The following is a 20,099-nucleotide window of genomic DNA, read 5'->3' as shown; positions in this document are numbered from 1 at the left end:
GAGCAGTACCAAGGTTGACCTCTGGCCTTCATGCGTGTGTATGCATGTACACACCCCCATGGGAAATAATAGAATATTTTATTGAGCAAAAGTAAGCAAGGTCAAGCTGGAAGAGACTGAGATGACTTTCCCCCAAGGAGCTGAGGGAGCTTTGTCCTGAGTGGATTTGTGGACCTTTGTTTCAGGAAAATAGTGTTTGTTTCCAGGGATCCTTACATCCTATAGACTCTGTAGATAGTGCATAGAAACACATTTTATGATCGTAGAGAACATGTGCATTGGGTTCTGTTGCGTATACCAACATTTCCCTGTAGAAAAACACATCTACAGGAAGTTTTCCAAGAAAAGCCAGTTAAATGGAGGTAGACACAACTCTATGTGGTGCAGTTGCTCTACAGTGCCGCCTTGAGCCTAGGATGTGCTGTTTAGAGCCTTCCTAGGCAATCTGATTTGTGTCTGATGAATATTGAGATGCATTTGGGAATAATTGGATGGACGTGACTACAGCGCAAGGTTGCAGCTGGGAGCTTGCTCTCCAGCTGTGAACAGGGAGGAAGAGCCCTCCTGACTTTAAAGGTTGGGGTTGAAATGAGAGAAGACGGTGTTGAGTGGTGATTCCAGCTATAGGTTGGTGAAGGTCCCCACAGATGCTGTACGTTACAGAAGCCTGGCGTACAGTGTGCTGCTCTGCTGTCCTCTGACCGCATTACCCTGAGAACTAAGATAAACTCGAGAGCTCGTGTGGGCAGCTGTGGGAAGCATGCTAGATGGTGGTTACTCTTAAGTCTCTAATGACTTCATTTTTCTGCTTTGCAGTTTTACAAAGAGCATTCTCCCTCCATTCAGCACACTCGACAAAGGACATGGAGAATTTTTTTCAGTTGGTGAGAAACATTGTGCCTGCTCTAACCTCGAAGAAACACAAAGGGCAGGACGGAAGAATAGGCATAGTCGGGGGCTGTCAAGAGTGAGTGCTGGCTGTAAGACAGTCATGTTTATAAAGGCCACCCCCTCCTGCCTGTCTGTCTACGTCTGCCATCCATCTCTGCACCTAGCTTTCTTTCCCCATCAGTCCGTCTATCCATCCATCTGTCTGTCCATCCATCCGTCCATTCAGCTGTGTGTAATGATCATTTCCAATGCAGTCTGGCAGGATGCAAAGCACTCCTCACCGACCACCTTTCTGTAAGGAAGGTCTGGGGAGTCCGCTGACCCCTCCGGTGTCAGTGCTGCCGTGCTTTCGGTGCTCTCAGCCTAGTGGTGTGTCCACGTGCTGTGTTTGTGCTCCTGTCCTCTCTGGTTCCTCACGATGTAGTGCTTTGGCAGCAGGGTCCCCATGTACTATGCTGGTGACTGGCTATCTGTAGACTCCCCAGAAGCAGTGGTAGTGCTGCTGCGGTAACCTGGGGGAGATCATGCTGTCTGCACCCCGTTTGTCAGTGTGCAATCTGCTCTAGAGACCATTGTTCCTCCCGGGTAGGTCAGTGCACACTCACTACTGTGAGTGCAGTGCTGTGGGCGCCTGCGGGCTCCTGGGAGCGTCTGGGAGTGCCTGTGGGCCGTGCGACCTTTTTACAGGCTTTTGCATGGTTTCCATACTGCACTTGTGCAGTCGTCTATGACTCTCTGAGATCTTAGTTTATCTTCTTTTCTTCATCTTTGTGGCTGTGTTTGGTGTGGAAGGATCTATAATCTGTCCTTGTGTGTGAGTCCTTCTGCGTCTGGCCCCAGTTCTTCCCTTGTTCCTGTCCGGGAGTCTGCCTCCACCATGTCATTTCTCTGTAGATGTATAGCTCCAATATTTTTCTTGAGACAGTGTCCCACCAGGCTAGGCTCAAACTCAGTCTCCCTGTCTCGTCCTCCGTGTGCTGGGATCACAGGTGGAATCCCATTTAGCCTTGCTGTTCGTCCTTTACCTTTTTTTTAAGATTTTTATCTTTATGTATACAGGTTTCTTCCTGCATGTATCCTACCTACAGTACAGAAGAGGGCACCAGATCTTATTACAGATGGTTGTGAGACACCCTGTGGTTGCTGGGAATTGAACTCAGGACCTCTGGAAGAGTAGCCAGTGTTCTTTACCTCTGAGTCATTTCTCCAGCCGCCACCTTTTTTTTTTTAAAAGATTTGTTTATTAATTATGTATACAGTGTTCTGTCTGTTTGTATGCTTGCTGACCAGAAGAGGGCACCTGATCTCTTTACAGATGGCTGTGAGCCACCATGTGGTTGCTGGGAATTGAACTCAGGACCTCTGGAAGAGCAGTCAGTGCTCTTAACCCCTGAGCCATCTCTCCAGCCCCTCGTCCTTTACCTTATACTGTGTTTCCTTCTGTATTTCCATCTTCTTAGCATCTCTTTTGAGTAGTCTGAAATGCCTTCCACTTGGAAATCCAGCCTGCGTGCACTCTTCCATGTACCACTGTGCTTCACAGTTTGCAGAGCAGCTGATGAGAGCTTTGGTGACAACTGCCGAGCAGTTCCAGCCACCAGTTCTGCTTTTCCCTCTGAATTTTGCATTTATAATTGGATTCAGAATTCCCAGTTTGCCAAGGGGTAGTGGCACCTGCCTTTAATCCCAGCACTCGGAGGCAGAGACAGGCCAATCTCTGAGTTCAAGGCCAGCCTGGTCTCCAGACCTAGTTCAGGGACAGTTAGGGCTACACAGAGAAACCGTGTCTCAAAAAACAAAGAATTCCAGTTGAGCTTCTTAGCTGGTAAATTTAGGGGTGTGTATTGTGGGGCGCATCTGTGTTTGTGCTCCTGCCCTCTCTGGTTCCTCACGATGTAGTGCTTTGGCAGCAGGGTCCCCATGTACTATGCTGGTGACTGGCTGGCTGTAGACTCCCCAGAAGCAGTGGTAGTGCTGCTGCGGTAACCTGGGGGAGATCATGCTGTCTGCACCCCTTTTGTCAGCGTGCAATCTGCTCTAGAGACCATTGTTCCTCCCGGGTAGGTCTGGGGGTGTGGCTTTGGCTTTGGAATGTTCCATTAGTCTGGCTTAGACATCTGTTGGCCTCTGTTACCATCCCAACTGTCCTCTCTTCCCTGGTGGCTCCCATGTGCTGTGTGGAGTGTGGTTCTGGTCCATTCTGCAGTGTCTTGTAAAACACCTCTGTCTGTGGGAAAGGGAGAGCGTGTGTGGTTCTTTCTCTGGTGATTTGGACACACTTTGTTGACATAGTTGTGGAAGAGCGGGTCACATGTTTGAGAATGGGCCTGGGTTCCGTGCACTCAGCATTTGTTCCTTGTTTGTTGGGGGGTGGGAGGACATGGGTGACAACCCATACCGGTGGCGATGAGCACCGTGACTCTGTATGTGAACACCATGCCAAGCATGAGATTGCCACGGGCCACAAGAGCTTAGACAAGAAGCTGGGAACCACAGAGCAGGGTGCAGTGACCCTGTATGGCTTCTGCTGATGTCACTCATAGAAGACAGGGTTCTTCTACTCTGAGGACCTGACTTTGCTGACTGCCTTGAGTTGGGGTCACCTCCACCTTCACCCCTACAGAAGCCTACAACTAGCTAGCCCTGTCTTGTACCTGGTACAGAGTCACACAGCCAGTGTTGAGAAATGGCCACAGTTGTCGTGTGGAGCGTCTCTGGTTCTGACTCCTGTGTGAATGTTTACTGAGCATCTCCTGCATGCTGACTTCATGTTTCGGGCCTGGAGTCTATGTCACTTCTGATAATTCATATGTATTCACATATTCTTCTTATCTTGTGTTGGTAACCTGTTATTGGCAGATGTGTGTCGCTTCACTGAAGTTTTGACTTCAATTGTTCCTATTTCAGGTACACAGGAGCACCATATTTTGCAGGAATCTCGGCTCTGAAAGTGGTAGGTTTACCTCAGAGTGTTTATTGGGGTTCCTCTGATTAAAAGTTGGGTTATTTAGAGACCTGGAGAGGTGACACTGTGTGTAAGAATACTTGAAATACACTCATGAAGGCCTGATCCCAGCACACACAAAAAGCCTGGCATGGCCATTCATGCCTGTATCCCCAGCATTGTTGAAGGCAGAGACAGGAGGATCCCCGAGGTTTACTGACCACCAGTCTAGCTTCAGGTTTGGTGAGAGACCTTATCTCAGAGGAGTTTACCTTTTAGTGCAGAATGTGACAGCCTTGGGTACTGCATGCCCGTTCACAGCTGTGACAGCCTTGGGTACTGCATGCCTGTTCACAGCTGCACATGACAGCCTTGGGTACTGCATGCCCATTCACAGCTGCACGTGGCTAGACATTATATGTCATGGTGTGAGAGATCAAGCTGCTTGTGGTTGGTCTTGTTGACCATGGCCTTCTCTAAGCCCACTTCTGATTTTATTTCTCAGGGTGCAGATTTGACCCACGTGTTCTGTGCCAGGGAGGCTGCGCCGGTGATCAAGTCCTACAGCCCAGAGCTGATCGTCCACCCCGTCCTGTGAGTCTGCACTGTGGGTGTCTTTACCTGCAGGAGAATTTTCACACTCGTGTGTCTGTTGTACTCTGGGTACTACATGGAGTAAGAAAAGTATAATGAGGCCCAGGCCTTGTGGCGCACACCTTTCTCCCCAGCTAGGGCTCAGGCCAGAGGCTTTCTAATTGGAGGCCAGCTTGGACAGCTAACAGCCTATCAAATAAAACTTTTAAAAGGTTTAAGATGTAGCTCACGAAGTGGATATTTGATCCCCAGCACCATTAAAGAAAAGAAAATCAGGGGCTGGAGAGATGGCTCGGCAATTAAGGGCATTGCCTGCTCTTCCAAAGGTCCTGAGTTCAATTCCCAGCAACCACATGGTGGCTCACAACCATCTGTAATGAGGTCTGGTGCCCTCTTCTGGTCTGCAGACAGAATATTGTATACATAATAAGTAAATAAATAAATATTTTTTAAAAAGATAAAAAGAAAAAAGGAAAGAAAAGAAAATCAGAGTGAGTCCATCATTATGCATCAGCATAAGACAGTGAGAGGGCTAGAGGGGGACCTGGGATGCGGGGGGAGGGGGAGCACAGGTGCTGTGTTGTATGGTGTGCGGAGCAGGGGTGCCTGAGGCAGTGCTCACAGTGCCTGAGCTCTGTTCAGCTTGGTTCACTGGGTACCTCTGAGCTGAGCAGAACCTGTTCAGGGGCTCCCCAGAACTTCAGAAATGACAGGGCCCACATGTCGCCCTAGGCAGTGCCACCAAGGACTGAAACTTAGCTGAAGAAGCTCAGGACAGGACCATTCTTTTTGTTCCACTTTATCCACAATAAAAATAAAGTGGGGCTGAAGAGGTGGCTGAGCAGGTGACAGAGGACCCAGGTTCTAGTCCAGGTCCCCACATGGCACTCCCAGCCATCCATAACATCAGTTTGAAGGAATCTGATGCCCTCCCCTGACCTCTGCAGGTACTATGTACACATATAGTGCACTGACAGACATGCAGGCAAAAGCAGTCTTTAAATCCTAAAACAAGCTGCTAGGCATGGTGGTGCACATCTTTAATCCCATCACTCTGGAATCGGAGGCAGATGATCTCTGAGTTCAAGGCCAGCCTGGTCTGCAAAGCAAGTTCTAGGATAGCCAGGACTACACAGAGATTGGAAAGAAAAAAAAAAGCTAAAACAAAAATAAACCAGTACATGGAGAAGACTGAGGAGATGCAAGGGTCAAATGTATCCTGGGACAGAGACAGGATGGGATTGTGGGTCAGCTGCTCAGAGCTGAGCCAGCCCTCACTTGTGGTTTTCTGGAGTGTGCATATGTAGAATGCTCACGGGCGCAGTGGCTAGGGAGCTGTGGGAACTTCCCTACTGCTGGGACGTCAACTGGTGTAGGGCACTTCTCGCATGGGCAGGGTCATGGGCTCAGTCCTCAGCACCACACACACGCAGTGGTCTAAAATAAGCAAATGAGAGTCTTGAGAAACCGTTCTGTCTTTTTCCTATTTTAGTGACAGTTCTAATGCTGTTGAGGAGGTGGAGAAATGGCTCCCCAGGCTGCATGCCCTTGTCGTGGGCCCTGGCCTAGGTAGGGACGACCTTCTTCTCAACAATGTCAGGGTAAGTGGTGTCACTGTTAAGCACTCTGCCTCTCAGATACAGTATTGCACGCAAATGTTTCTTTTGTTCCTCAGGCTCAGTTGCCCGTTGTTGTGGGTCATTGGACCTCATCTTGGAAGTAGACAGAGCTGTGTTGTGGGGTGGATGGTAACCAGTAGTAGCGAGGGTCTTCCAGAGCAGAGCAGACTGGATGAGTCTCTTGACTCCAGGGTTTTGTTTTGTATGAGCAGCCACAGACACTAGAGGCTGCTGTGGGGTTTCCTGTTGAGTTCCAGGGAGGAGTGGCAGGTTTATGCCCCTTCTAGTGTGACCCTGCTTGCCAGAGGTCCTGGTGCTGATTCTGTCTCTGTAGCTCTCAGTTACAGAAGTTTGCTGAGAGAAATTGAATAGTGTGCTGTTGTGTGACTAGGCAGCATGTTGTCGCACCTGCAGTTCATGTTGCAGTGTGTCAGGCCTCTCTTTCCGAACTGCAGTGTCCTGAACTCGGTGCCCTCCGTGACGGCGCACCTGGGACTGTCCGCTGGAGCCTGGGCTTTGCCATCTGAGGATCAGTCAGCCTTCTGATCTGCAGAGGAGGCTGGGGCTGCAGGAGGGATGTGTTGACCCTGTAGATGAAGTTTCTCATCCGCAGGCTGGTTTTGAACTCACGCCATCTAGGATGCTCAGTCATCACGCCATGTTTCTTCTGTAGCTTGTTCTGTGGGTCCTGCAGATACTTTCCTGCGAGTGCACCTGGCTCTCGCTTCCAGACTATTTTAATAGCTGTATCAGAACTGTGTACTTACTGTTAGGCTTCTCGGGCTGTTTCTTCATAGGTGATGTGTCTGCCTCCCGAGTGCTGCCACGCCCACGAGTGATATTTTAAATGCTCGCACACGCACCTTCACAGGGCTCTGCTCCTGGGTGCTGGCACTCATCCTGAGAGCACCCCGGCTTGTGCTGGGGTTCACCTTTCCAGTGCTTTGGTGAGAGCTTTGGGCTGCTACTCTGCTTTATTAGGGAAACTAGAAGAGACCTTGGTGTCACATTACCAAATAGCCTGAAATCAGATATAACCTAGATCTGAATGGCAGACCCTGTGGGTTGACAGGAAAGCCGGAGACACAGCCAGCAAGCTGGAGTATTGTTAAGATAGGAAATGAGCTTCTTTGGGACCCATGTGCCCTGTCCTTGCTTTGTGCCCCCACTTGGAACCCGTGGGCCAGTGCCAGACAAAATGTATGTTTCCTATGCTGGCACTTTCCTTGTGTGCTGACAGTTCTGTGTCAGCTTGATGCAAGCTAGAGTCATCAGAGAGAGGAGGGAGTCGGAATTGAGAAAATGCCTCTGTAAGATCAAGCTGTGCACAAGTCTGTATAGCATTTTCTTAATTACCGATTGATGATGGGGGAGAACCCAGCCCATTGTGGGTGGTGCCACCCCAGGCCAATGGTCCTGAATTCTGTAAGAAAGTAGGCTGAGGCTGGGCAGTGGTGGTAGCACTCGCCTTTAATCCCAGCACTTGAGAGGCACAGACATTCAGTGAATCTCTGTGAGTTCGAGGCCAGTCTGGTCTACAGAGTGAATTCTGGACAGCCAGGACTGTTTGACAAACTGGTCTCAAAAAAACAAAGAAAGCAAGCCATGATGAGCAAACCAGTTCTCCATGACCTCTGCATCAGCTCCTGCCTCCAGGTCCTGTCCAGTTTGAGTTCCTGTGCTGACCTCCTCCATTGGTAGACTATAATGCAGAAGTATAGCCACATAAACCCTTTCCTCCCCAAGTTGCTCTTGCTCACTGTGCTTCCTATGACGTCACCCTGACTAGGACTCAGGACACAAGGACCGTGGGTGTCAGGCCCCAGTTACACTTACTTCGTCTCCTCGTGTTTTCTACTAGTCTGTTATCACTTTTCTCTTTTAATCTTAAAAATGTATTTGTGTGCACACGCTGCATGTGTGAATGTGCATGTCACAGCACATGGGTGGAGGTCAGAGGTCAACTTTCCTAGCACCCTGTAAAGGCCTGGCACCTTTACTGTGAGCCATTTTACTGGCCCATCTGATTGCCATATGCAGCATATTAGTTGATAATAACAGTACATTGATTAATATATATCTGTACTTTTTAAATGGGAAGCCTTTGAGGCTTTCAGAAGAGGATGAAGGATCAGTCCTGTGGGAAAAGGGTTCGCTGTTATGATTACCTGCTGTTTAAAAGCATGTGAGTAAAATGGTAGAAAGATGGGTGACAGTTGATTAGAGAATCCCCAGAAATCAAGTACTGCAGCACGGCATGAGCCGGGCGCTTGGCGATGCAGTTGGGGCTTGGTGAGCTGGTCTGGGAGCCGTGCTGGCTCTGCCCCTGCTGTTTTATAACTGGCTGTACTGTTTGCTTGCCTGTGACTGCATAAGCACTGCCAGCTCCTTCCTCCTCTTGGGGAGATGCACTTGTTCTGTGGGAGGGTCTCCTGCAGGCTTCCAGCAGTCCGGGAAGCGACCGGGGTGAGGAAAGAACAAAACAGCAGATTTTGGTAACTGGTGCTGGAGCCCAAGACTCTTGGACTCTGGCCCAGATCATTTTATTTTAGCCATATTTAAGCACAGCACAATTTTGGGAAAAAATATTCAGATTAACAATTACCTCAGCTCAAGTGCGCAACAGTTTAAGACATGTTTACACTGAGAGTCTTTACAAAGTCCTTCTGGCTTTTTTCACAGAAATGGGTACTATAGATAGTGCCCAAGGTTTACAGTCTAGGGAGCTTGATGGAGGTAAACAAGGGCCTATGGGGTCAGGGTGGCCTGGCCCTAAGGTAACATGGAGCCACCCAGGCTGGTGTAAAGGACAGGTGACCTCACTCACTAGAAGCAGTGCTCGAGATGTAAGGGGAAAGGGTCGAGGATGAATAAACCATAAACTCTAGTGATATGGCAGAGCCTGTCTCTGACAGCAAAAGATCACCAGGTTGTAAAACCACATCCGTTCCTGACATTCCAGGGGGAGCAACTAAACCCCTCCTTCCACTGAAGGGTAAGCTGTGTCCAACTTCCCTGGCTTCTCCAGTGCTTAGATATGTACCCGTGGCTTTTTGCCCTCTACATTGTTCATCTTGTCTGCTTTTCTGGCAGGGCATTTTGGAAGCAAGCAAGGCCAGGGACATCCCTGTGGTCATCGACGCGGTGAGTGTGGCCTCTCATCTCCCCACACAGTCAGCACAGGGTCTCTGAGGCCCAACGGTGAAGGTGCGTCCTTGTTCTGCACAGGATGGCCTGTGGCTGATAGCTCAGCAGCCGGCCCTCATCCACAATTACCAGAAGGCCATTCTCACCCCCAACAGAGTGGAGTTCGGCAGGCTCTGGGAAGCTGTGGTGAGTTCATGGGCTTTGGGGAAGGAGGAACCTGACCTGGGGTGAAGTGAGCTCCAGGGCTGTGCCCATCTCAGGGCATGGGCCTGTCTCTGCAGGGAGGTTGACGTGCAGATCCCTAGAGATGTTTGCCCTGGGCTCTACCATGCATGCTTCTCATGCCTCCTGTAGTTCCCATATAGATTTTATTGGATGAATGATGGTATGGTGGGCTTTGGCCAGGGACTGCCTGCTGTGGTCACAGGCCCAGTCACTCCGTCCTCAAGTGCTAGCTGACCTACAGCCTCTGCTCCATGGGGTGTGGGGCAGAATGAAATAAAGTGAAGCCATGAGTCCTGATGGCACGTGTCCCAAACCTGTGCTCTCTGTGGGGGAGGGGCACACACAACAGCAGCAGCATCCAAGTTAGTGTTGTTTCTACAACCTGGTCTAGTCAGGGAGAGGAGGACAAGTCGAGAGTAAGCACTGGTGTCAGCATCCCTTGGACGGTCTGGTACCAGGGATGTCCTGGCCACTTCCTACTCTTACCCCTCAGCCCTTAGCAGTGCCCTTGATTTCTGTGGGCATGAACATCTGAGACTTCTCAGGATGAGTGCTCACCTTGCCTCCTGTGAACCTGTGTGTCCAGGACTTGATTTCTGTGCTTGTCTTGTAGCTCAATAGTCCTGTGGACACCCAGGGCCACAGTGACTCCGTACTGAAGCTCAGCCAGGCCCTGGGGAACATCACAGTGGTCCAGAAAGGAGAGCATGACCTGATCTCCGATGGTCAGCAGGGTGAGTGGGGACCTTCCATGCCACCTGGAGGCCGTGCTAACATGACCTGGAAGCCTCATGTTAATTCATACCTGTTGGTACACGTTTAACTTGCCAGCCATGGCCTCTGTGTGCTCCTGAAGGTTTGCATGGACTGTGGGGACACAAGGGTGTTTGGGCCTTCACTGCAGGCTCAGCAAGGGTCTCAGACCTTGCACTTTGACTGACTTGAAACCATTTCCAGCCAGGTGCACGCACACACAGAAATAAAAACATTTTCAGGAAGCAGGGTTGAGACAGAGAGCCTGCATACTCCTGGGCTGCCATCTCTACCTGTCACCTCCCTTTCAGTAAGGCACCCACACATAATAGCAGCCATTTGGGTCTTTTGGTGGATTTTGTCTTATTATAACTAAACAGTAAAGGAAACCTCGGCACTGGCGAATGTCAGTGCCTTTCCCTAGGAGCTGCAGAGTGGAGGCAGGGGAAGCCTGTGGGTGTCCTGTACGTCTGCCACTCTGCACTCCCAGGGATGGCCAGGCCACCATTATATTGTTAGTTCACGTAGCTGTTAGGGAGATATGGAGTCATGGACTGAAACCTGAATTTAGTCTTTAAAACACCAAGGGACACGTGGTCATGTATGTGCACACATACCTACCCACAGCCAGGACAGGAAATGCACAGAATGGTCTCAGGGCAGCCAGACCATAGTAATGAGGCACTCCTGATGCCAGCACACTCAAATGTAGCACCAGGGTTAAAAACATTTCCTAAGGAAACCATTTTCACATGCACAGGTATATAGTGGTTAGTGGGAGGACCCAAGTGGGGTGCCCGGACATGCTGCTGGTGGGGTTTTGGAGACGTATGGAGATGGCGTTTGGGCTGGGCTCAGGCTGTGCCCTGCAACACTGCTCTCTCAGGAGCTCATCCTCTTGGTCTGGGGTGGAGGGCCTCCTTGGAACAAGCGGGGAGGGGGGCAGCTCACGGTGTTGGTACTGATGCCTGCTCGCGTCTGTTCTGACAGTGCTTGTGTGCAGCCAAGAAGGCAGCAGCCGCAGGTGTGGGGGTCAAGGAGACCTCCTGTCAGGCTCTCTGGGTGTCATGGCGCACTGGGCCCTCCTTGCTGGACCGGAGAGAACAAATGGGTATGGCACCCTTCCTTTGTCCTGCTCTGATACCGTTAGTGCCGTCAGCTCTCCAGCAGCTCACGTGTCAAATTCCTGTAGTGTCCCAGGTGAACTATCAGTGCTCCACAGGAGACATCTGCTTCCAAAGGTCCCCTGTCTACACACATGCTAGACCCAAAGCTACCATACCAGCTGAGGGTGGGGCCCTGGCGGCCGTGGTTGGTTAGGGCACCACTGTGGAGAATTCAGCAGTGGCTTCTATAAACTGAAGTAGAGAGCAGACAGGGTGGAGGGATGGCCGTCCTGGACACTGGTCTTCATAGGTGTGTGATCTCTGAGGCAGCAGGACGCTAAGCTCACAGATTGCCCACACATAATGTCCTGTGGACCATTATGGCCACATTTACTAGGTATGAGGTGCCCAGTCAACACCACTGGAGGAAATGGTGTTTCAGGTGGATGTTAGTTTGCTCAGTTCTGCAGGGGAGTGGCACAAAGGGCGGTTCTAGTTTGTCCTCCAGCCCAAGATGGGTGTGCAGTGGAGTAGTGGGTCTGCATGCGGACCTCAGGTGTCCCGCCACACGCTAAGAAAACCAGGGAGTGCTGTTAGAGCCTCACACCAGGAAGAGCTGCTTCCCTCCGCTGGGTTCTGGGCCATCTCCAGAGTGGGCCCAGGGCCTCCAGTGCTCCCTAGGCCTGTGATCTGCCACTGAGCCATACACCAGTCACAAATGGGGGTGTCTGGGCCCAGCTGCCTTGAGCTTGCTATTTGGGAGTTGAAGGTAGAAATGGGTGGAAAGTCAGAGCCCAGAGCTCTTGACAGGGCCTACGATGAGGCCTTTGATTCTGCTCCTGTCTTACAGCTTCAGCCCACTACTGGTGGCTGCCTGGGGTGCTTGCACCCTCACAAGGGAGTGTAATCATCAGGCTTTCCAGAAGTACGGGCGCTCCACAACCACCACCGACATGATCGCCGAGGTAGGACCTGCCTTCAGCAAGCTCTTCACGACCTAAGCCAGTGCTGACTGAAGGGTGCCACAGACTGTCCTCCGCGTACCGAGCCTAAACTAGCTGACAGAGAATTTAGGACACAGCCGTCCATCCTGACTAAATAGAGTTGAGGTGTTATGACACTAATGTGCTCTTGTGCGGTTTTCTTGGCTTCTTGGCAGTAACAAGGAGAAAGTGAGAATAAAGATCTCCTGGCAGCCCACCTGCATGGGGCTCATTCCGACACAGCACACTGGAGTCTGTTCTTTGCTTCTCGCTCCCTACCATCACTAGGCACCCCTCACAGGGCTCCAGTGTTGAAGTGGATGGTGGGTGCAGGGTTTGGTTTTAACTGAGGTTCACAGACCCCCGTGGGCATTTTCAGGCCGTATAGTTCTCTACTCAGAGTCTGGGTGTTAACTTGATGAAGTAGTTCAGAACGACCAGTGACCGTGCACCTGGAGATCTTAGAGGCCCGTGGGAAGGGCTGAAGACTTGGGTGCCACTGGCACTCGGGAATGGTAGGAAGAACTGTCACCTGTGTCTGTGTCCCTGCTGCTCACCGTGGCCTCCTCTCCGCCTGCTGAGCCTCCCTCCCTAGTGTGGCCTGGCAGCTGCATGCCTTAGTTAATGGGGGTCTGCTCTTTGGTGCCCCTTGTGTCTAGTCCTTTGTCATGGGGCCGGCTAGCCATGTCTAGGAATGTGTCCTGAACAGCTGATGTGGACTTAGGAAGGGAGTGCTGAGAATGTGGCCGTCATGGCGCTGCCCTACTAGCTTTCCAGGCACTTGTGGACACACGGCAGGCAGCACAGGCTCACTTTACTGTTGGCTAAACAGCCAGAATTGCAACTTTAATATAAAGTTTTCATCACAAGAGCAGGCACCATGGCATGGCAGCACATGGAACTGCAGCTGCCTCATCCTCAACTTTCAGGTTTCTGGTGTGTCGTCCATGGATCTAGCAGTTCCCAAGTGGAGGTTGTGCTGCCTCTGTCCTGAAGGAGAAGGCTCTGATAGGTCTGGCATCCTCTTACTCAGGGAGACAGGTCAGAAAGTGAAGTTGGAGATAGCAGTGGGATGCCAGGAGAGGGAGCCAGCTCCTTGCCCACAGGGGTGGAGTTTGGCAGCTCTTACAGCTTATATGCCCTCCTCCCACACTACCTCTGCATCTGCCATCTCTCTCAGAAACTGGATGACTGGCCACTGTCTTGCGACATTGGTGTCCCCTGTATTTGCAGTATTGCTAACCTTAATATTGATGCCGTGGGTGGCGAGGTCCTGGCGCAGGGCATCACATGCCTCTAACAAGGGCTGCCTCTCCTGGAGCTGCTGTCTCCGGGCCGCGCCAGTCACCCCGGGTGTCGCCAGTGCGTACTGGCGGACCTTCAGCCTGAAGCGCACGAGTTCATCCACCACACAGTGCAGAGCTGCTGTGCCGCTGTCTCCTGAAACACACTGAGCCTCCTTTAAATGAGACACTGTTAATGAGTATGCCCAGCAAGGCGGGGTCTCCCGTCCACAGCCTGGGAGACCACACTCAACTAGCTTCTGGGCTAAGACCTGCTTGGGTCTTGTCTTTATCAGTTTCCTAATCTTTCTAGGGAATCTTGGAGGGTGAATGAGGCTAGCTAGCACCAGACTGGCTCTGAGAAACACTTCATTCTCTCACTGGCTCAAGTTAAGATGGTAATACCTACTTTGGTCCCGTCTAGGCCTCAGCAACAATTGTAGATGTGACAAGTATCGGCAGAATCCTGTCATCTCAGGAGAGTCTAGCAGCCTAAGCCTTACGCATGAATGAAAACAACCCTTTACTGAGCTCCCATAAGCCATCTGTCCTGCTATACACTGGCTGATGGACCCAAAGCTGGTCCCCTGTTAAGGCAAAAACAAGCCAGCAAGAGGCCCTAGAAAGGACTACAGAAGCCTTGGCAGAAGTGCCAGAGTTGACACTCTGGCCGACCTTGTCAGAGGCGTGGCGTGGCTCCAGCCCAGTGAGTGGAGAATGCCTTGTCTCTTCCAGAACAGCCCTAAAGCTGAAGGCACACCAGAGTGAAGTGAGTGAGGAGGAAAGGGGCCCTAAAGGGGACTTTAGAACCCACAGTGACATCCATGCATGGGGCCAGAGAGTACCAGCAGAATGACGTGTGCACAGAGGAGAGGCCACCCAGAGAGGAGCTGACCTGTCAGCTAAGGGGGCTTCTCTCCTGGTGAGAGGAGTCGTAGATAGGTGCAGTAGCCAACTTAGATACGATCACATGTGCTTGGATGCACACACCTCACCTCCAGCACTGAGGCCTGCATGGAGAGGGTGATGGGACACAATAGGGAACATGGCCAGCCCCAAAGCCATGCTTAACTGAACTGGAATTGAGTAGATAGGAGACTTGTGTGTTCCTTGTGGACCAGGCTGGCTTCATAGGACCAAGGCCTCTCCCACTTAGAAGGGAGAAGGAAGAACCTGGTAGCCTTGCCCTATCTACTTGGTACAGCTGAACATCACAGGAAGGGACAGCCGTCACTACATAGGACACGGGACCTCCCATACAGCTGGCTTACATCAAGGTCTGGGAAAGCAGAATCTTTCCAGCAACTGGACCTGTGCTGTGCAGGAACCACCAGATAGGTGGGGAAGCCCGAGGGCCTCATGCAACCAGAGAGATGCCAATTGTAGGGACCAGGGACCCACTCATGCCACTGCCATCTCATATGGCTCGGGAAAATGTCTTCATGTGCTCCTTTCTGTACCTGGAGTATCAGCTTGTAGACTCTAGGCTGACTTGCTCTGCCACAAGCTGGTCAGTGGTGGAGTGTCTGCTAACAGGCACCCCGCAACTCCAGTGTGTAAGCCAGGGACTAGTCACCTTAGGTCAGCAGTTTCAGAACACAGCATTTGAAGAGATGGATGTACCTGTCTATTTGCCAGAGAAATCCCAACAGTCTCGAAAAACTGCTCAACGTAGGAGATGATGGCACCAAACACAGTGGGACTTCTTGGGCCGCCAGCTTCCTGCAAGACAATGGATGAGGTCAGAGCGTTTCTGCTTTGGCTTCTGTGGCCTCTTGCACTGTTAGGCTCTCTGGTACTGTGTGCCTCCGCCTGCCTTTCATACCACGGCAGTACCTTGCGAATCTAGATCCTGTGGATTAAGCACAGCCACGGTACAGTGCAGGGCATGGTAGAGGGAAGGTGATGGGAACTGTGGGTCTCGGATTTGAGCAGAAAACAAGGGAATCTGGAAAGTGGTGTTTGTTGACTGACTCAGAGACCCTTGGAATGCCAAGCCTCATTCCTGGAATGGCAGTGCCAACCTGTTCCCTAATCAGCTTGTGTTCTTCCCCTTGAGGAGCCCCCAGAGGTGGCCAAGTAGTGTGGGACTCACAGGAAGTGACCCTTGGAAATGAGAAGGCTGAGGGCAAGTTTCAGGAACTCTGGGATCACCCACAGCCAGCTTCCCTGGGTATGGTTTGATCTGCTAGTTGCCTCCAGCATGTGTAATGTGAGCCTGAAGAAGCTGGGACTGAATGCTCAGCCCCATGGTGACTAGGCAAGGGACTAAGGGGAAGTACCTTGCATGGACATGGAACCCTTAGACGCATGTCAAGACACAGTGCCCACCTGTGGTGCTGACAGTGTCACTCAAGAATCCAAAACTACAAGGCCATTTGGAGCCATCCCCCCACAATGCTGGATCAGGTGGCCCGAGACCCAGTTGGGTGGCATCTGAGTCCAGGTCCCAGCAGACAGCTTCTCATTGTTGGGGTGGGGGGGTCCCAGGGAGTGAACTCACAGCCTTGTATGTGCTGGGCAAACACTTCACCACTGAGGGACACAGTCCACCTCCCTGTTTCAGCAGCACTCAGGATGGCAGGCAGATGACACAAGCCTCTGCACATCAGGAGCTAGAGCTGATCCACCTGCTGCCATGTTCCTGTGTTTACTACTGAATGTCACAGCTGAGCTTGTGAAGTCTCACAGATGGGGGCTGCCCCCAAACTGCCAGCTCTGGGAGACAAGTCTAGATGGTTGTGGAACCAGTGGCCATTCCTTCCCTAGGAGTAACTCCCTGCCCTGACATCCACAGCACTCACGTTACCTTCGAGACTGCCCTAAGCTGTCTGTTGGCTTGGTGCACAAGGTCCAGGATGGCGTTCACTGCCCTCGGCGTGTCAAAGTCATTGGCTAGCGCAGCCTTCACGGCCTTCTTGGTGATGCTCAGCCTGGAGTGAGATACGGGAGTCACCTGTCGTGATGAGGCAGATAAGGGGCTCTCCAGCAGCCCTCTGGTGCCCTAGGCTGGCCTGCCACCAACCCTGAATACACAGACATCTTTCCCCCAGAAGTAAAAATGTTTACTGTTTTGTAACAAAATCTCGAGCTACCTCCTTAGCCAAATAAACTCTTGAGTGAAGGGAGCCTACCCACAATGAGTGCACAGCAGCCACCTGGGTGATTCTGTAATAGTCAACTGTAGATGTGACAGCCCCTCCCCATCAATTGTGGCAATGCTGAGCCACTGGACCAAGATGGAAACATGTCAACTCTAGATGACCACAGCATGCAGGGCTCAGGAGCAGAGGGAAGCGGGGATGACAACTGGCAGGAGGGGAGGCTGCCTCTTCGCTCTAGCTACCTGTCCCTAAAGTGGCATGAGTGGGTAGGACTGCTTACCTCTCCCACAGCACATCCTCACCAACAGGGCCACAGGTCAGCTGCCCTCTTACATAGGCTCGTGCGTCCTCTATAAAAGAGGTCAACCCCAGCAGGGTGTGCTTGGCTTCCAGCAGGGTACTGTCACTGTATTCAATGGCTGCAAAGGAAGGGTTGGTCACCGAGGAAATGCCCAGTGTGCCCTGAAGCACACAGTACCTGAGAAACCAGTGGAAGACAGCGCCGTGGTCAAAGGGCTACCTGAGAATATGGGCCCTGCCCTGAACAGGTTCCAGCCAAAGCTGTCCTGGAACCTTCTGGGCAGCAGGGCTCACACAGGGATATGTGCATAGGTGGGCAGACAGAACGGTCGGCTCTGGAAGAGCAGCCTTGCCTTGGGCACTGAGCTTGTGTTTCCCAGGCTCACTTCTCCAATAAACCTGGGGCAAGCCAGCAAGCACAGTGCCTGGATGGTCTTGACACAGGCCCACCTTCTGCCTCCCCAGGCACATGAGAGCCAGCTCACCTGACCTATAGCTGGTGCGCATGCAGAAAAGCCGGAAGACGTCGGGGGAGAAGGTCTGCAGGAAGTCCTAGAAACAGAACACGGCAGCTGTCACACAGGATTGTAGCGCCGGCCATGGTGATGCAGAGGAGTACAGAGAGCACAAACGGGGAGGTGTTCGCCCAACCCTCACCATCACTGATTCCCCCGGAACTTGTGCACCATTCACCCCATTCCCACAGTCATCTTCATACCCGACACTCCTGTGGACAAGCCTGGGAAACAAGTTCTACTATTGGAGCCCCATACCTGACATTGGCATGAGATGGGCAACTGTTACCAGGGGACCTGGTGACTGGCAGGGACAGTGTGCACAATGGGAAGAGAGTACAACAGCTCTTGTGAGGTCAGAACAAGCTGACACCCAGACTGAGGGTTGGACTGCCCGGCCCATGTGATGGCACTGTTCCCTGACCACTGACAATGCTCTAATTTATAACACCCAACGGGTATCTCCCTGCTGGGCACCTTGAAATTATTGACTTGAAAGCCTCCTCCCTGAAAACCAGCTTTCATATTACCAGGAGGCACTACGCAGGCTTCCAAAGGAAGGAGGCAACCAATGGTATAGCCAGATATGATGCTCACGGACCACAGGAATCCAGCAACCAATGGTGCTAGCCAGCTGTGATGCCCACGGGCCACAGGAACCCAGCAACCAATGGTGCTAGCCAGCTATGATGCCCACAGACCACAGGAACCCAGCAACCAATGGTGCTAACCAGCTGTGATGCCCACCACGGACCACAGGAACCCAGTAACCAATGGTGCTAGCCAGTTATGATGCCCACGGACCATAAGAACCCAGCAACCAACGGTGCTAGCCAGCTATGATGCCCACGGACCACAGGAACCCTAAAGGTACAATAGTGATGCCCAGCCTTGGAATTAACCAGCAACTCTTCTTTTTTTTTTAATATTTATTTATTTATTATGTATACAATATTCTGTCTGTGTGTATGTCTGCAGGCCAGAAGAGGGCACCAGACCTCATTACAGATGGTTGTGAGCCACCATGTGGTTGCTGGGAATTGAACTCAGAACCTTTGGAAGAGCAGGCAATGCTCTTAACCACTGAGCCATCTCTCCAGCCCCCCCAGCAACTGGACATAGGTCTGCTTGGCACTGGAAACCTAGCCAGCCACGTAGGGCTAATGAAGTCACAGATTTGGAGGGGAACCTAAACCACCTACCTCTTTATGACACCAGCACAGTCCCTAACTACATTCTAAATATTTATCCTTATGCTCACAGTGTAATCCTCACCCCTCATCAAGGAAACTTCTCTTTGTAATGGACAGAGACCATAACAGAAGAAGCCCAGTTTCAACTGATCAGTCTATAACACAGCTCCTACACCCAAGGCTCAGGGATCATTGTGGGAGACTGGGCAGAAAGAGTTGAGGAGCCAGAGGAAGAGGGATTTTGCCGTTAAGACCGAGTCTCCTGAAACATCGCAGAAGAACAAGGACGACAATGGGCATGCTAATGTGGACAGGCAAGAGCCCAGGAAGCCTCAACCATACGCAAAGGATGACAGCAACTAAGGGATGCTGTGAGCAGGAGACAGTCTTCCCAGGGAGGAGTGCAATACCAGTGGTCAGCCCTAAAACACACATATAAGTAACATTCAGACTGAGCTGACTGTAGTTATAGAAGCACCCACATATGAAACAACAAAGGAAAGGAGGCCATGAATTTGATTGGGGGAGGGTGGATGGAGGAAAAGGAAGAGGGAGATGAGGAAAATGATAAAATTATAATCTCAAAAAATTAGTTTAAAAATATACAATCAATACAATTATAAAATGGGGTGAAGGGCTGGAGAGATGGCTCAGAGGTTAAGAGCTGCTCTTCCAGAGGTTCTGAGTTCAATTCCCAGCAACCACATGGTGGCTCACAACCATTCATAATGAGATCTGGTGCCCTCTTCTGGCATAAAGGTATGCCTAATAAATAAATGAATCTTTAAAAAGCAAAATAAAATGAAAGTTGCCCCCATGGGAGAGAATGTGGGAAAAGTGAGCAGAGAACAGAGGCTCCACTCAGGACATCCAGCAAGCCCTCCCCACGTGGGGCCGGGAGTCCTGGAGACCCCTTATGGAGCAGAGTGGAGGCAAGGATGCGGGGAGGAAACGAAGCAGGCACTTTCACTTCACCCCTGCCAGGTCGGCTGTCAAACAGTCCTGAGCCAGTGTCCGGAGACTTCCCTGGACCCCTCCAGCCCCTCTGTTTAGCCACAGTGGTCTCTGTGAGTTCACTCCCTCGTCACTGGCTGGCATGAATGAGCAGGCAGGTCCCAGAACTGCCTGGCTACAATGGACAAGACAGGCTGAGGAGGTGCAGGGCCACAGCGTGGGTGGGCACAGAGATGGCCTCCATCCATTCGATCATGAATGAAATGGTCCAGTCCAGGACTGCTCAGCAGTAACCCTGGAGCAAAGCAGGAATGCACCACAGTGCAAGGGAGTTGTTGTTCCTTCCCCAAGCTGCACTGGGCTTACATACGAGTGTGTGTATGTATGTGTCTGCATATGTACAAGTGTGTGCATGTACACAAGTGTGTGCATGTGTACCTGAGTGTGCACGAGTGTATGTGCACATGTATGCATGTACACAAGTGTGT

General features: G+C 51.4%; 2 protein-coding genes across 9 annotated transcripts in view; one reads left to right on the top strand and one right to left on the bottom strand.

Annotated features, from left to right (window-relative positions):
* Positions 1-12,709, top strand: part of Naxd (NAD(P)HX dehydratase) — an 18,688-nt gene extending 5,979 nt beyond the window's left edge. For 2 of the 5 annotated variants that reach the window (XM_026788790.1, XM_026788791.1), the window contains 9 exons: positions 817-967; positions 3,799-3,844; positions 4,341-4,429; positions 5,922-6,030; positions 9,142-9,192; positions 9,277-9,381; positions 10,034-10,154; positions 11,164-11,284; positions 12,130-12,689. In XM_026788790.1, the coding sequence (XP_026644591.1) occupies positions 864-967; positions 3,799-3,844; positions 4,341-4,429; positions 5,922-6,030; positions 9,142-9,192; positions 9,277-9,381; positions 10,034-10,154; positions 11,164-11,284; positions 12,130-12,280 (897 nt within the window). In that variant the 5' untranslated portion in view covers positions 817-863 and the 3' untranslated portion in view covers positions 12,281-12,689. Of the gene's footprint in view, positions 1-816; positions 968-3,798; positions 3,845-4,340; positions 4,430-5,921; positions 6,031-9,141; positions 9,193-9,276; positions 9,382-10,033; positions 10,155-11,163; positions 11,285-12,129 lie in introns of all 5 variants that reach the window. The other 3 variants (XM_005366299.2, XM_005366297.2, XM_013353448.1) reach the window with 3 other exon arrangements.
* Positions 11,280-20,099, bottom strand: part of Cars2 (cysteinyl-tRNA synthetase 2, mitochondrial) — a 31,342-nt gene continuing 22,522 nt past the window's right edge. For 2 of the 4 annotated variants that reach the window (XM_026788787.1, XM_026788788.1), the window contains exons 10-15: positions 17,435-17,501; positions 16,930-17,068; positions 16,355-16,478; positions 15,169-15,267; positions 13,506-13,712; positions 11,280-11,850 (exon numbers count right to left, since the gene is read on the bottom strand). In XM_026788787.1, coding sequence (XP_026644588.1) covers positions 11,692-11,850; positions 13,506-13,712; positions 15,169-15,267; positions 16,355-16,478; positions 16,930-17,068; positions 17,435-17,501 — 795 coding nt within the window. In that variant the 3' untranslated portion in view covers positions 11,280-11,691. Of the gene's footprint in view, positions 11,851-13,164; positions 13,253-13,505; positions 13,713-15,168; positions 15,268-16,354; positions 16,479-16,929; positions 17,069-17,434; positions 17,502-20,099 lie in introns of those variants that run through there. The other 2 variants (XM_005366294.2, XM_005366295.2) reach the window with 1 other exon arrangement.

This window comes from Microtus ochrogaster, unplaced genomic scaffold (assembly GCF_000317375.1).
Source record: "Microtus ochrogaster isolate Prairie Vole_2 unplaced genomic scaffold, MicOch1.0 UNK7, whole genome shotgun sequence".
In the NCBI taxonomy this organism is placed as follows: domain Eukaryota; kingdom Metazoa; phylum Chordata; class Mammalia; order Rodentia; family Cricetidae; genus Microtus; species Microtus ochrogaster.
The sequence above is the reverse complement of the archived record's forward strand: the minus strand, read 5'-3'. Positions and strand labels throughout refer to the sequence as shown.